Raw genomic sequence first — 14574 nt, 5'->3', positions numbered from 1 at the left:
TGTAGGAACATATGGGCGAGTGTAGCCTGAGAATCAGGTTGCGGCTTGATTGGCAGGTGCCTGAGAAAAATGGCTCTCTGGATGCTGGTCTCCTTCTCTCCCAACTTCACCTTCCTATTGACAAGCCATGTGCAGCCATGGTGAGCCCTGGAGATGCTTCCACTGCCACTGGATTCTGTGATCCAATGGTCTGTGATCTTACAGCATTTTTGCATCATTGTATGTACTGCATGAGTCTGAAGAGGGATTCATGGACAAATATTGGACTTATATCAGACTTATGGACTTGTTCTGGACTGGGCTGGGATGTTTTCTTAATATACAAATACTCTTTGATATAGAGCTCTTTTTTATACATATGTGAGTACCTCTGGATTTGTTTCTCTAGTCAACCCTATCTAGCACACTTATGTAACTGCTATGATTTGTCTCCAGGTGTTATGTGTATGTGTATGCTTAAGACAAAGAGCAATTTGGGGATGGTTATTGCTTATGGAGCACTGACAGTTTACAGTGATGGATAAATACATTGACTAAGGGTAAATTTGCACCACTGATTAATATAATTACTGTCAGTAATTTGTATGCCTGTAAAAAGTTGATATGGAAAACATTGCATAGTAGCTATATTGACAACAGTAACAACAAAATAGAGTAGTTCCTGATGCTGCTTATATATAACCAACTACCTCATGGGATTCGGTTCCTTGGTTTGGTGGTTTAGGTTCCTGGTTTAATGAGGCATCCCAGTTAATTAGGCAGATAATCATGTTTAGTGTCTCTGTTCCGCCTCCTAGTTTGAGTTGTAGAGTGCCCAGGGCCTTAAAAGCTTGTTATCAGCCATCCAAAACACAGCACAACTGGTTTCTACTTTCCTGTAGTAACAAAGGAAGGAGAGCCAGGAATAGAGGAAAATGGGATGTGTGATTAATTGTTTCCATGAACAGTTACTTCCTTTGCCATGAGACCAGAAAAACTAGATGGTGCCCAACTACAGTTATGGAACATTTTAATCAAAGATTTAATAGAGAAATATTAATTAAAATGGAGATAATACCAAATAATTTCAAATGCTCATATACAACCTTAAACTGAAATATCCCCTGAAGTGGTCTTAAAAATAAACAATATATAGTGGTTAAATGGAGAAAAGGGAGTGAGAGATAGGTAAATGGGGAGGAAGATAATGGTCCACACAATCAGGTACCTTTACATAGTCAGTGAAACACATAACACGCTGTGGACAACCTTGAGAAGAATGGGAATTCTGGAACACTACATTGTGCTCATTCAGAACTTGTACATGGATCAAGAAGCAGCTGTGCAAACAGAACAAGGGAATACTTCATGGTTTAAAATCAGGAAAGGTGTGCATCAGGGATGTATCTTTCTCACCATACTTGTTCAATCTATATGAAGAGTGTGACAACAGGTTAGGAGGAAGGCTTATTACAACCTGCAGTATGCAAATGACACAACCTTGCTTGCTGAAAGTGAGGAGGACTTGAAGCACTTGATGACGATCAAGGATTTATCCCTCAATATTGATTACTACTCAATGAGAAGAAGACCTAAGTCCGCCCAACTGGACCAATAGGTATCATCATGATAAATGGAGAAAAGTTTGACGTTTGTCAAGGATTTTGTCTTGGTTGGATCCACAATCAATGCTAATGGAAGCAGCAGTCAAGAGATCAAAAGACATTGCATTAGGTAAATCTGCACAAGACCTTTTTAGAGTATTGAAGAGGAAGAATGTTACTCTGAGGACTTAGGGGTGCCTGACACAAGCTTTGGCATTTCTGTTGCATCATGTGCATGTGAAAGTTGGACACTGAATAAGGAAGACTGAAGAAGGATTGAGGCACTTGAGTCGTGGCGCTGGAGAAGACTATTGAAAGTACCACGGACTGCTAAAAGTACAAACCTATCTGACTTGGAAGAAGAATGGCCAGTGTGCTCTTTAGAGGCAAGGATGGCAAGACTTCCTCTTACATACTTTGAACATTTGGTCAGGAGAGACAAGTCCCTGCAGAAGAACATCATATTTGGGAAAGTGGAGGAGTGATACAAAAGAGGAATGCCCTGAACGAGGTGGATTGCGCAATATCGATGGACTGTATCAATGGACTCAGGCATAGGAACAATTGGGAGGATGGTGCGGGACCGTGCAGTGTTTCCTTCTCTTGCACAAAGAGTTGTGAAGGGTCAGAGCAGACTGGATGACCCCTAACAATGATAGTAATAATAAGCGCCTGTCAGGACAGGCCGACAAATTTGTATAAATAATCGGGAAATGTATTTTAAGAGAGCTAATCAGAATTAACAAGTTCCACTGAAATATATTTCTCGAGGAAAAAGAGGAGAAAGGGATAATGGGTGAATGTACAGGGAGACAAGGGACAAAAGAGACACAAAGTCCCAGGCGTGCTTGCTCATTTCTAGGGCAATGTGAATGTGGGTGTGCCAGTGCACTGTGAGCGAGCAAAAAGCTTTTGTTTGGGTGGCATGCCCGATTCTAAAGGACTGCCTGTTTTTGCCTGGGGGGAATGAATATTCACTGGCTGGTGAGGCTGCACCAGAGGAGGGCACTGGAAGAGGAAGTGTGAGAGAGAACTCTAAAAATACAGTGAGAGTGTTGTAATAGAATAAAAGCACAAAATGGAAGAAAACAATATAAAGTAGGGGATAAAACTGCCTTGTGGGTGGGTAGTCCTGCTTTTTAAGTGTTATTTTGGGAACATTTTTTCTGTGTAGAGGAGGTGAGGTTAGTGGGGGTTGGGAAGGGCCCTGGAGAAGGAAGCACGGGGTAGAGAGAGAAGAAAACTTAAGCTTGGGTACTGATTGTGCCTGCACCAAGCTGCCTATGCAGAGCTGCCCCAGAGATGAGAGTTGGCTGTGCTGGGAGGAGTGGGGCTCCTGCCACTGTCCACTGGCAGAGGGGGTCTGTCAGCAGGCAGCGCTGCTCTCCTACTTCAAGAAACTTGATCTCCTTTCCCCAGTTGGTTGAGGACGTGCTGAACCACTTTCCACAGTAGTTTTATAAGGTCCCTGTATCTTTTCCAGGATTTATTATTTTCTGGGTTGTTTTGTTTTGTTTTTTTTTGCTAACCTTGCTGGTGTAGTAAGGTGGTATTTCATTGCTTTGATTCGCATTTCTTTATCTGTTTTTTGACTGCCTGGATGCTTCTTTGGTGGTTTGTTCATGTCTTTCAAATTTTAAATTGGATTATTTATCTTTTTCTTCTTGAGGTATTTTCTAGAGGTTTTCGAGTTAAGTTCCTTTTTTGATGGATTGTTGCCAAACATTTTTCCCAGTGCGTGGGTTCTCTTTTGACTCTTTTGATGAAGTCTTTTAATGCACATACGTTTCTTATTTTTAGAAGGCTCCAGTTATCTATTTTGTCTTCTGCTCTGTGTGTGTGTGTGTGTCTTTGCCTCATATTAGGGCCCTTAAGTTTGTCATCGTGTTCTCATTGATGATCTTTATACTTCTAGGATTTACATTTAGGTCTTTAATCCATGTTGAGTTCACTTTTGTTGTTGTTGTGATACATTTTCTACAAATGGAAATTCAATTTTGCCAGCACCATTTTTTGAAGAGACCATCTCTTTTTAATGTATTTTGGCCCAGGTCGGTTGTCTGTAGGTGAACACGGTAGGTCTATTTCTAGATTCTCTGTTCTGTTCCTCCCATCTGAATCTTGTCATTATATCAGGCTGCGGGTGTGCACTGCTCCTCTCGTTTCTGCATTCACACCCATCTCTTGCCTACAGAATACAGCAGTTAATTAGAGCTCAGGCTTTGGAGTCAGATCATGTGAGTTTGGATCCAGTCTGACAAGAAAAGTCAAAGTCAGCGAGGTTAAGCCTAGGGTGACATTGAACAATTCAGATCTAGAGCAGTGCCTAGCACTTTCTGATACATAGTGTATACTCAGTCAGTGTCTACTGGCATCTACCTTACTCTTTTTTTAAAAAAATTATCTATTTATTTGGATTTAATACATATGCCATATCCTTCCATATTTCAATCACATCCAGTAGAATTGTACAATTGCTACCATGATTCCTTGACATCATCTCCCTGTATCCCCATCACTTCCACGGTACCCCTTATTCTACTTGCTGTCCCCAAAGGTTCATCAATCCTGGATTTCATGTACTGAAAAACAGGGTAACATATAACACAACTTCAAGGGTTGACCTCCAATGACATAACACCTCTGAAATATACCCTAATACATACAAACAAAAATCAAACAAAACATTACAAACCAGAAATACAGAAACTTTTGGAAACCAGATCAGGGCCAGTCTGCATCATAGGGGAACCGCTGACAGAGTTTTAACTGTCCATGTCAGATTTATGCCTTTGATCTTAACCCGGCATCACTGCAAGTTTCTACTACAGGGAAGCTGCCCCTTGTGTGACCTCCCTGCGGCTGCTCGCTATGCTGATTGCTGAGTATACGTTTCCTGAGTCTTTATCCTCCCACTCTGCATCTCTTCCCACCACCCTCCCCTCACTCAACGGCCATCAAGTCATTTCTGGCTCATCACATTCTCTTCCACATCGGGGAAAACATACTGTCCAGTGATACACCATCCAAGCAGTTGTTCTTGTGGTTGTGTGCATTGTTGTAAATCTATCTCTTACAGGATTTTCCTCTTTTTCACTGACCGACTTTACCAATGATGTCCTTTCCCAGGGACTGGTCTCTCCTGATAACATGTACAAAGTATGTGAGATGAAGTCTTGCCATTCTCACTTCTAAGGAGCATTCTGACTATACTTCTTCCAAGACAGATTTGCTTGTTCTGGCAAATATTCTTCACCAATAGAAACAGTTCAAATGTCTATAAATTCTTCTTTAATCTCCAATTCCTTGGGACTAATCTGGCATTGATTCTTTGAAAAGAAATTATTATCACAGTTGCTATCAGAATAGGGAGCTCACTATTGCAGCCCAGACTCACAGGAAAATGTGGATTGGGGAAAAGAGGAAAAATGAGAGGGCTTTGGTTCCTGGATAAAATAAAGAATTCCCATGGATTAGAGCAGCTGTTAAGCTTCAGTTCATTCCCCAAGGCAACAGCTATTCATGGGATTCAGAACTGGTGGGTGTAGCTGTAACTGCTGAGGAATTGGCCTCTTAGATGCATATAGAAATATGAAGGGACAAGGAAAGGGCAAGGCATACAACTCCTTGCTTTCTATTATCGATCGCAGCTGCAATGGCAGAGCAAAAGACTATAGGAGTGAATTGTAGCCCTGAGTCACGTCCAGACAGAATCAGTTTAGTCACAGCTACAACTTCTACTTTCAAGGGCAACACAGAATGGAAAAATTATGTGAGCCTGCTGGTCATCAAGAAGGTAGTCTGAGAGAGAAACAGGAAAAACCAAGAAACTATAAAACCAAGGGGTATAGTGTAAAGGAGTTGGATCCAGCCTGTTGGACTGGATGACATTGTTGGTAAGACTTGTTTACCCTGAGAAGGGAAAATGCTTCTCTCCTTCCTTAATTACTCACTTGGAACACTCCAGAAGGAACAGATAGTGTTTTTACTATGGAAACAATGTTAAATGGTTTGATGTTGATGAGTATATTCATCCTATGAGTATGCCCTTTACACAGGTTATGGCAGACTTGGTAACCAAGGGAGGCCTTTCTACATGGGCACCCCATATAATTGTACTGCTTTGAAAGAAAGCAACAATCCAAGAAGCAGTGTCAGATTTGTTGGCACAGCTTCCCCACATAGGGTTTACAGATGCAAGAAACACAGGGTAAATTAATAGGAGAATGAAAAGGTCATTTGGGGAAGACCCTATCCTAGTAAGAAAAATTTTAGATGGCTTTTAAGCAATGGGATGAATATGGTGGATATTGGTGGAGTTGATCCAACGGTTTTAACACAGCACTATAGGAGGTTGGGTGGACCAAGGGAAACTTCTGCTGGTTCCCTAACGTTAAGGACATCTAAACAAGTCTGCTCTTTTCACCTCCACCCAGAGGTATTTAATGATGGGATTTCCCACCTGGGATCATTCGAAGCAGAGACTCAGCTAGTTGGTGAAGATAATGATTAGTGAAGGGCTCTTCTGGTCCATCCCCTAGCATGAGAATGGAGGCCACAGGCAGATGTGTGGATAAAATGGGGTGGGGAAGAGACCATCTTGGGGATCCTAGATGCAGGAGCCCAATGCACTGTAATTCTCCAAACATGCCAATAAAATGTTGAAGACCCTGACCTTGGACTCTGGGGCTATGAAGATGCAAATGTTGATGGGACAAGAGGGAAGTTTGGATGAGAATTAGAATATTTAAACAGGTCTTGTATGAAGTCATTTCCTCTCCTTTACCTGAATGTATTATTGGTATGAATATTATGTCTAATTGAGGAACACCCCTCTACCTGGTATTGCCAAAATGAAGGTGTGTAAGTAGAATGGTGTTGATTGGACATGCTAAGTGGGAACCACTGCAATTGCCTGAACTCACTCATATTGTAAATCTGAAACAGAATAGGATACCTGATGGAAAAATAATGAGATTAATGCTTTGATTAAAGACCTGCTAAAGGCTGGAGTGTTGGTGCCAACAAATTCTCTGTAACAAATAGTCCTGTATGGCCTGATGAGAGCTGACTCATGGAGCTTGGCAGTAGATTCTCGAAGCCTACATAAAATAGTGCCACCTGTGGTTTCAGCTGTTCCAAACATGGTCTCCACAATGCAGAGATTATAGCAGTCTAAAGGAGACTGGTACTCCATGATTGATCGTGGAAATGCCTTTTTCTCAACCCTAATCTCAGGAAAGCACTCTTGCTTTCATGTGGGATCACAATATACACAATATACCACATTGGCTCATAGTTATTTAAACTCTTCAGCCTTTGGTCATAGTTTGGTTAGAAGAGACTGGACTTGGTGGAGATCTCATATATAGTGTTGCATTACATTGATCTTATGTTAATATCAAACACAAAAGAAGAGGCTAGGGCAGATTTGAAAACAGTGGCTCACATGACCTATAACTCCCAAACGCCAAACACGCTGCTGACTTATAGCAACCCGATAGGACAGGGTAGAATTGCCCTGTGAGTTTCTCCTGTAAAGAGTTACAGTCTTTACTGGAGTAGAAAGCCCCATCTTTTTCCCTGTGAGCAGCCGGTGGTTTTGCACTGCTGAATTTGCAGTGAGCAGCCCAATGCACTGGTTAATAAATCCAACAGCAATCCAGGGCCCTGCCAAAATGTGATGTTCCGGGGAATAACTTGGGCAGGAGCCACTCATGGCATTCCACAGGCAACCAAGAAGGAGTTCCTGTCACTGCTTACTCCCTAGACTAAGCACGAGACCCAATGTAGGGTTAGTCTGTATGGATTTGGGAAAATTCATATTCCACATCTGGGAATGGTGCTAGCTCTCATCCATGAAACTACTTGGAGAAAACTGTGTTGAATGGGGGTCTGAGCAACAGCAGGCTATGTCCGAGTTACAGAGAGCAGTCTCACTTGTTTTGCTTTTAGGCCTTATGGCCCACATTCAGATGTGATTTTGGAAGTGTTGGTCACACATGCTTATGTAGGCTGGAGCTTATGGCTAAAACCTGAGAACCTTGCCCTAAAAGGACCATTAGGATTCCTGAGTAGGAAGTTTCCAGAAGCTGAAACACATGCACAGTGCCCTATGACCACATTCTGCTGACCAGCAGACAGTTGCTTGGTTTATGGATGACATTTCCAAGGGCACGTGACAACACCGGATGTGGAAAGCTGCTGCTTTAATACCAACATGTGGAAAGACCTGAATTGAAGAAGGTAGGAAGAAACCAACTCAATAGGATGAACTGAATGCGGTTCTCTTAGCTCTGATGGAAGCACTGGACAATGGTGACAGTCCATATGTTTGGATTTTTACTGTCGTGGACAATGGCCTGGCTATATGGTTGGGCAGATAGGCACCAGAAAACTGGACTATTAAAGGAACGCCTTTGTGGGTCAGAGAACTATGGAAAGCACGATGGGAATTTAAAGGGCACAACAGAGTAGGAGATATCAATTGCCCCTCAGAAAAACCTCCCTCCTGGTTTAAACCAGCAGGTGGACATATTGGTATACTCGCTTCAGGTGGCAATTGGGTGAATGAGATGAGTAGACTTGGGGATTGCTGCAGCAATGCAGAGATAGGCTGAGTCCACACACTTCTCTTACACCTCCTAAGGCATAAAATGGCAATAAGGACTGCTCTATCTACCAGCAGGAAAGAGAGAGGTGGTATATGCCGTGGGACAGATTCTCTGGGAGAGAAGCCCCTATACATAGCTGACAAATCAATTATGTCAGACCAATGGAACCAGTGGCACCAGCTGGCTACAAAGGGGTCTTCACAGATAGACACTCCAGAATGGCTCTTGCATATCAAGTAACACTGGCACATGTTAAAAATACCATCAAGGGGTTAGAACAAAAGATACTATACCAGTTTGAGTCACCCTGTTTTTTCTGCTCAGACCAAGGAGCACACTTTACAACTCACAGAGCACAGCAGTGGGCCAAGAACCATCATATTACATAGACATACCATGTTGCATACCACCCTCGAAGTAAGGATTTGATGGAGAATTGGAATGGGAATTTGAAACATTTGTTGTCTAAAATAAGGGGAGATAAAGGCATGAGGGGCTGGTTTTCACACCTTCATGATTGTGGGCTGGCACTGAACACGAGGTGAACAAAGGAAGGATCGCCACTGGATAGATTTCTGTTTCTCTGGAATGTCTGGGGAAGAGGGGTTGGGGGAAGATGCTGGTCCCATTGTGCAGTTCTTCCCCACATCCTCTGCTACTGCTTTGTTAAACAGAGACACACAAACGTTTTTGTTTTTCATATCCAAAACTGTCAATCTCTTCCCCATAGCCCTTATTTATTTGTTAATGATTTCTGCCTTTGGAACCATAGTTATAACAATTATTTTGCAAATTTTTGTTTTCATTTTCTTCTAACACTTGCCTAGCTTCTTTTTTAACACCTTCATTGTGATAGTTAGGTTTTATGTGAACTTGGGTGGGCCAGGAGTCTCCCATGATGTGTTCTAACAGTGTAGTCAACTCCAATATGATATCTTCTGGGAAGCATCTATGCAGTTATTGATGCTGGTCACAGCCTTGATACAATTGAGGGGAAGTTTACTTTAGGATGTGGCCTACTCTTTGTATAGATTGACACTGTGCAGAAGCTAGCTCATTTCTGCTGAATCAGTAGCCTGCATCTTGTTTATCAATTTCTGATCCCAAGAGCCACTAGCAGATTACCAACATTAGATCCATTCAGCTGACCTCAGATTCATTCAGCAATACATCCACCAGGCTGTAATCTTCCTGCTTCATCTTCCTGCTTTCTGTTTGTCAGCCCCTGCAGCTACACAAGTCAGAAGTCTTCAGCTTACATCTAACCCACAGACTTGAACTGGACTGGACTTACCCACTTCTACAACTGTGTGAGCTATTTCTTGGTATAAATCTCTTCCTATATACCTACACCTCCATGTGTCACTGGTTTTGCTTCTCTAGAGAACCCAACCTAAGAGATTCATCATCTTAGATAAAGTCTCTGCTTTGTATAAATGGATAAATATTCCACTACTAGCTGAAAGGTTTGAATTAGCCAGCGGTACATCAAGAGAGAGGCCTGGCCATTTGCTTCAAAATGTCACAACCTTGAACACCCTAAGGAAGTTCTACTCTGCACAGATGGGGTCACCCTAAGTCAGCATCAACTTGATTGCAACCAACACCAGTCTTCTGAGCATCTGGAGTTTGTCTATTAATCCCTGCCACTTTCCAAGGTTTATCCTCATCGCTGGCTGGCTGGCTGCTACTCCCCACAGAACTGTGTTGGCCACTGTGGAGCATTTCCCACAACACAACGTGGTTAAGAGGGCAAGAATGTGGCTGTCAGATAACAAGCACGGGAACATCACTTCAACAACCACCAAAGAAGTTCTACCATAAGGGATATCCTGCATTTCCTGGCATCAACAATTTCGATAACTAGGTCAAGTTACTTAAAGTGGGAGAACAGCAACACAAATATTTCACAATATAGAATTGCATGTTGTTTTTGTGATGAATCACTATGCTTTAAATATGTTCGATTTGTAAAATGAAAATACATCCTGCATATCAGATATTTACATTACGATTCATAACAGTAGCAAAATTAGTTATGAAGTAGCAACGGAAATAATTTTATGGTTGGGGGTCACCACAACATGAGGAACTGTATTAAAGGGTCGCGGCATTAGGAAGGTTGAGAACCACTATCCTAGATATATACAGAGACCCAACAACAGATTAGTATACATTCTTCTCCAGTACACACAGTACATACTCTAGAGTTAATCACATGTTAGGCTACAGTGCAATCTCAACAAATTAAGAAAACACAGATCCTATAACCAATCTTATCAGGTCACAGTGCTATAAAACTGGAAATCAACAAGAGAAAGATTGGGAACATGGAAACTGAAAAATATAGTATTTTTAAATGGCTGGGAAATAGATCAAATAAGAGATAAATTTCTTGAAACAATTGATAATAATAACACATCATACCAGAACCTTTTGAACACAGCAAAAGCAATCAAGAACAACTTAATTCAATTGACACACACTTGAAAAAAAGGGTGAAATACTAAATCAACACCTTAACACAACATCTCTAAAACTAGAAGGTCATCAACATTATCCTTCCAAGAACAGGAGGAAAAAATCATAAAGAATAGAGTGGAAATAAATGAACTTGAAAACAGAAAGTCTATGGAAAAAATCAACAAGACAAAAGTTGGCTTTTTAAATGGATTAACAAAACTGAAAAACTGCTGGCAAAATTAACAAACAAAAAAAAGAGAGAGAGAAGATACAACTATCTAACATTGGAGAAAGGGGTGTCATTTCAACAGATCGAAATGAAACAAAAAGAATAGTAACAGTACTGCAAAAGACTATACTCCAACAAATTTAATAATATAGCAGAAATGAACAAATATCTATAAATACACCACCTACCCAATTTGATGCAAACCAATGTAGAAAACCTGAAAAGACTCATGTCACCAATTCTACATAACCAGCCTAGAATATAAAAAGGGACTTCAATGTGCAAACTTATTCTACGAAATCTTAATACCAATATCAGGCAAAGATCCCACAAAAACAGAAAACCAAAGACCAATATCCCTAAAAAACTCTCAACAAAATTCTGGCCAAGAGACTCCAACAGCATATCAAAAAAAATACTTCTTCATGACCAAATGGGATTCATTCATACCAGGCATGCAATGATAGGTCAACATTCAAAAACAATCAACATAATCTACCATATAAATAAGACAGTGAGAACCACATGATAATATGAATAGATGGAGAGAAAGCATTAGACAGTATTCAACACCCATTTCTAATAAAAGCACTCAATAAAATAGGAATAGATGGAAAACTCCTCAACATAATAAGGCCATATCTGAAAAGCCAACTGCCAATATCACACTCAATGGGGAAAAGCTGAAACATTTCCCCTTTGAATGGGAACCAGACAAAGGTGCCCTTTATCACCACTCTTATTCAACTTGTGTTTGAAGGATGATTAGACAATAAGAAGGCATCCAGGGAATACATTTGGGCAAAGAGGAAGTGAAGCGAGCTCTCACTATTTTTAGATAATATGGTTTTATAGAGAAAGAATCCCTGCGTTTGAATCATGGTGTTTGAGAAGAATATTGAAAGTAGCATGGACTGCTAAAAGGACAAACAGATCTGCATTGAAGAAGTACGACCAGAGTGCTCCTTTGAGGCAAGCAAGGCAAGACTTCTCCTTACACACTTTGGACATATTGTCAGGAGAGACCAGTCCCTGGAGAAGGACATCGTGGTTAGTAAAGTGAAAGGGCAGTCAAAAAGAGGAAGACCCACTACAGGATGGATTGACACAGTGGCTGCCTCCATGGGCTCAGGTATAGAAACAATTGTGAGGATGGTGCAGGACTATGAAGCGTTTTGTTCTGTTGAGCATACTGTCAATCTTGGTTGGAGTCAACTCAATGACACCCAACAACAACATATTCCCCAAGGACTCCACAGGAAGACTGTTGGGAACAATTGAGGGATGTGGTAAAGTGGCAGGATACAGATTAACAAGCAGAAATCAATTGGATTTCTATACACCATCAAAAGAACTTCAAAGAAGACATCGAGAAAACAGTGCCATTTACAATGGCCACACAAAAGATGACAAATATAGGGATAAACCTAACCACAGAAACAAAAGCCCTGCACAAAAAAACTACAAGAAACCAAGAGACCTACACAAATGGAAGAATTTCCTATGTTTATGGGCAGGAAGGCTTAATATTATATAAATGTCTATGCTACCTAAAGCAATCGAGAAACACAACACAGTTCTGATGCAAATTCCAACTTCATTCTTTAAAGAAAAGGAAACACTAATTACCAAAGTCGTATGGAGATGCAAAGAGGCCAAGGATAAGCAATGAACTAAAATAAATAAATAAATAAATAAATAAAGTAGAAGGTTTTACATGGCTTGACTTGAAAACCTATTAATACAGTCACAGTAGTCAAAACAACCTGGTACTTGTATAATGTTAGGTGCATAAACCAATGGAACAGAATGGGAAACCCAGAAATGAAAGCATGCACAAACAGACTACTGGTTTTTGACAAAGAACCAAAAAAAAAATTAAATGATAAAAGGGCATTCTCTTTAACAATTGATGCTGGACGAAATCAGGTCTCCATCTGTGGAAGAATGAAACAGGACCCAACCTCCTCCTATGCACCAAAAAGAACTCGATAGGTTGGAGATCAAAATGTAAACCCCAGAGCTATAATGACCATTGTGGTAGTTACACAATCTTGTGTCAACTTGAGGATCTTAAGAGTGAAGGGGTGAACTCTAGCCTGCCAGTCAGGTCATAGCCTGATCCCTCCTTGTGGGCCTGGCTTTCTCATGAAAATTCTGGGAATTTCCTCTCTTCCTCCCTGTGGGAGGAATTGAACACAATTGAAAGTGTTGATATTTGTACAACTCTTCTTAATATCAGTGACTATTGTATGATATGCAAATTATATGACAATAAAACTATTAAAATAAATTAATTAATTTTAAAAACTGAAAACAAAACCAAAAAACCAACATGCCCTGTAGTCTAGTTCCTTACCCACGCACCATGAAGGGCATCAGGACCATGGCTGTGTCACGGCATCTCTTCCCTTTCTTAAGACAACAACTGACTGCGGAGTCTTGCCCCACCTTCCTCCCCAAGGACCTTCCAAGTCAGGCACTCATGTCTTTCTCTTACTCTCTAGGCACCTGTAGTCAACTGAAGCCATCTCTACAGGGGACCTTCCAAGTCCTACGTGGCAATGGCACTTCTCTGGGGACAGTGCTTCTATTCCACTGCCCCTCTGGCCACCAGATGGGGGGCCCTGGTCTCATCACCTGTGCCTGGAAGGGGAACGTCGCCGACTGGTCTTCAGGGATACCTGTGTGCAAGTGTAAGGCTCACTCAGTGATCATTTTTGGCGGGGTGGCCCAATGTCCCCTCCATGTCATGGCCATTGGTGTCCCTGAGAAGGAGTAGCAGATAAGGCAAAGGCTGAACTTCTGTTTTGATCCATAACCTAGGACAAGGTTGAGCTTATTTGACTGTGACCCTTCCCTGTCAGAGTGCCACATTTTCAGGGTTGACAGAACCTCCCAGAGTTGAATCCCAGCATTGACTTCAAATATCAGTTCTGCCTCCGGCCTGCCCTGTCACCTTTAAGAAGTTAGTAGTGCCCTCTGAACTTCAACCTTGTCACCTGGCAAGTGAGGAAGCTAATATTCACTCTTCAGTACTCACGCTTGCATGGAACATATACCCATATGTACATTGTTCCATGTACAGAGACTCCTTGACACAGAAGACCACAATGTGCTCCGGCCCTGCAGCTCTTAGTCTCAGGGGAAGAGATAGTTTTCTAGTTTTTCTAGTTATTGAACAGAATATAGGTGCCCTGATGGCACAGTGGTTAAATGTTCTGATACAAAGTTGAAAGATTAATGGTTCAACCTCACCAGCTGCTTCACAAGAGAAAGCTGTGGCAATTTTCACTCAAAAATGTATAACCTTGGAAGCCTGGTGGGGCGGTTCTATTCCGTCTTTTAGGTTTGGTCGAGGGAGAATTGACTTTCCAGCAACAGGGTTTGGTTTTGCTCCGGGTGTTGGGTTAGCACAGCATTTTCCAAAGGGAGGCTACCAGACATTGCTGTGTGCTGTGCAGAAAAAAGGCTTGATATTCAATAAGGCTTGGGCAATGTTGAACTTACAGGCTGCCGGACTTCTCCGAGCCTTTAAGATAGTGACTAAATCTCTGAAAATGTGTATGTGTTAGGATTAAGTCCCAAGAGTCACAAAACCCGAAAGAAAGGGCTTAACCAAGATGAAACCTGTGGTTCCCTGCAAGCCTCAGGGTGGGTAGGCCTAGGCTCTGTGGTCCTCCAT

The 14574-nt window shown here is 41.6% G+C and overlaps 1 protein-coding gene across 1 annotated transcript in view; it reads left to right on the top strand.

The window, feature by feature from the left end:
- The window catches only part of SUSD3 (sushi domain containing 3), a 29017-nt gene that overhangs the window by 9171 nt on the left and 5272 nt on the right, over positions 1–14574 (top strand). The window contains exon 2 of the mRNA XM_045294551.1: positions 13397–13585. Within this exon, the coding sequence (XP_045150486.1) occupies positions 13397–13585 (189 nt within the window). The remainder of the gene's footprint in view (positions 1–13396; positions 13586–14574) is intronic.

Source organism: Echinops telfairi, unplaced genomic scaffold (genome assembly GCF_000313985.2).
Source record: "Echinops telfairi isolate 266 unplaced genomic scaffold, ASM31398v2 ScPeMD7_1;HRSCAF=3_0, whole genome shotgun sequence".
Taxonomy (NCBI): domain Eukaryota; kingdom Metazoa; phylum Chordata; class Mammalia; order Afrosoricida; family Tenrecidae; genus Echinops; species Echinops telfairi.
Note: the sequence above shows the minus strand (reverse complement) of the source record. Positions and strands in the feature narration are given on the sequence as shown.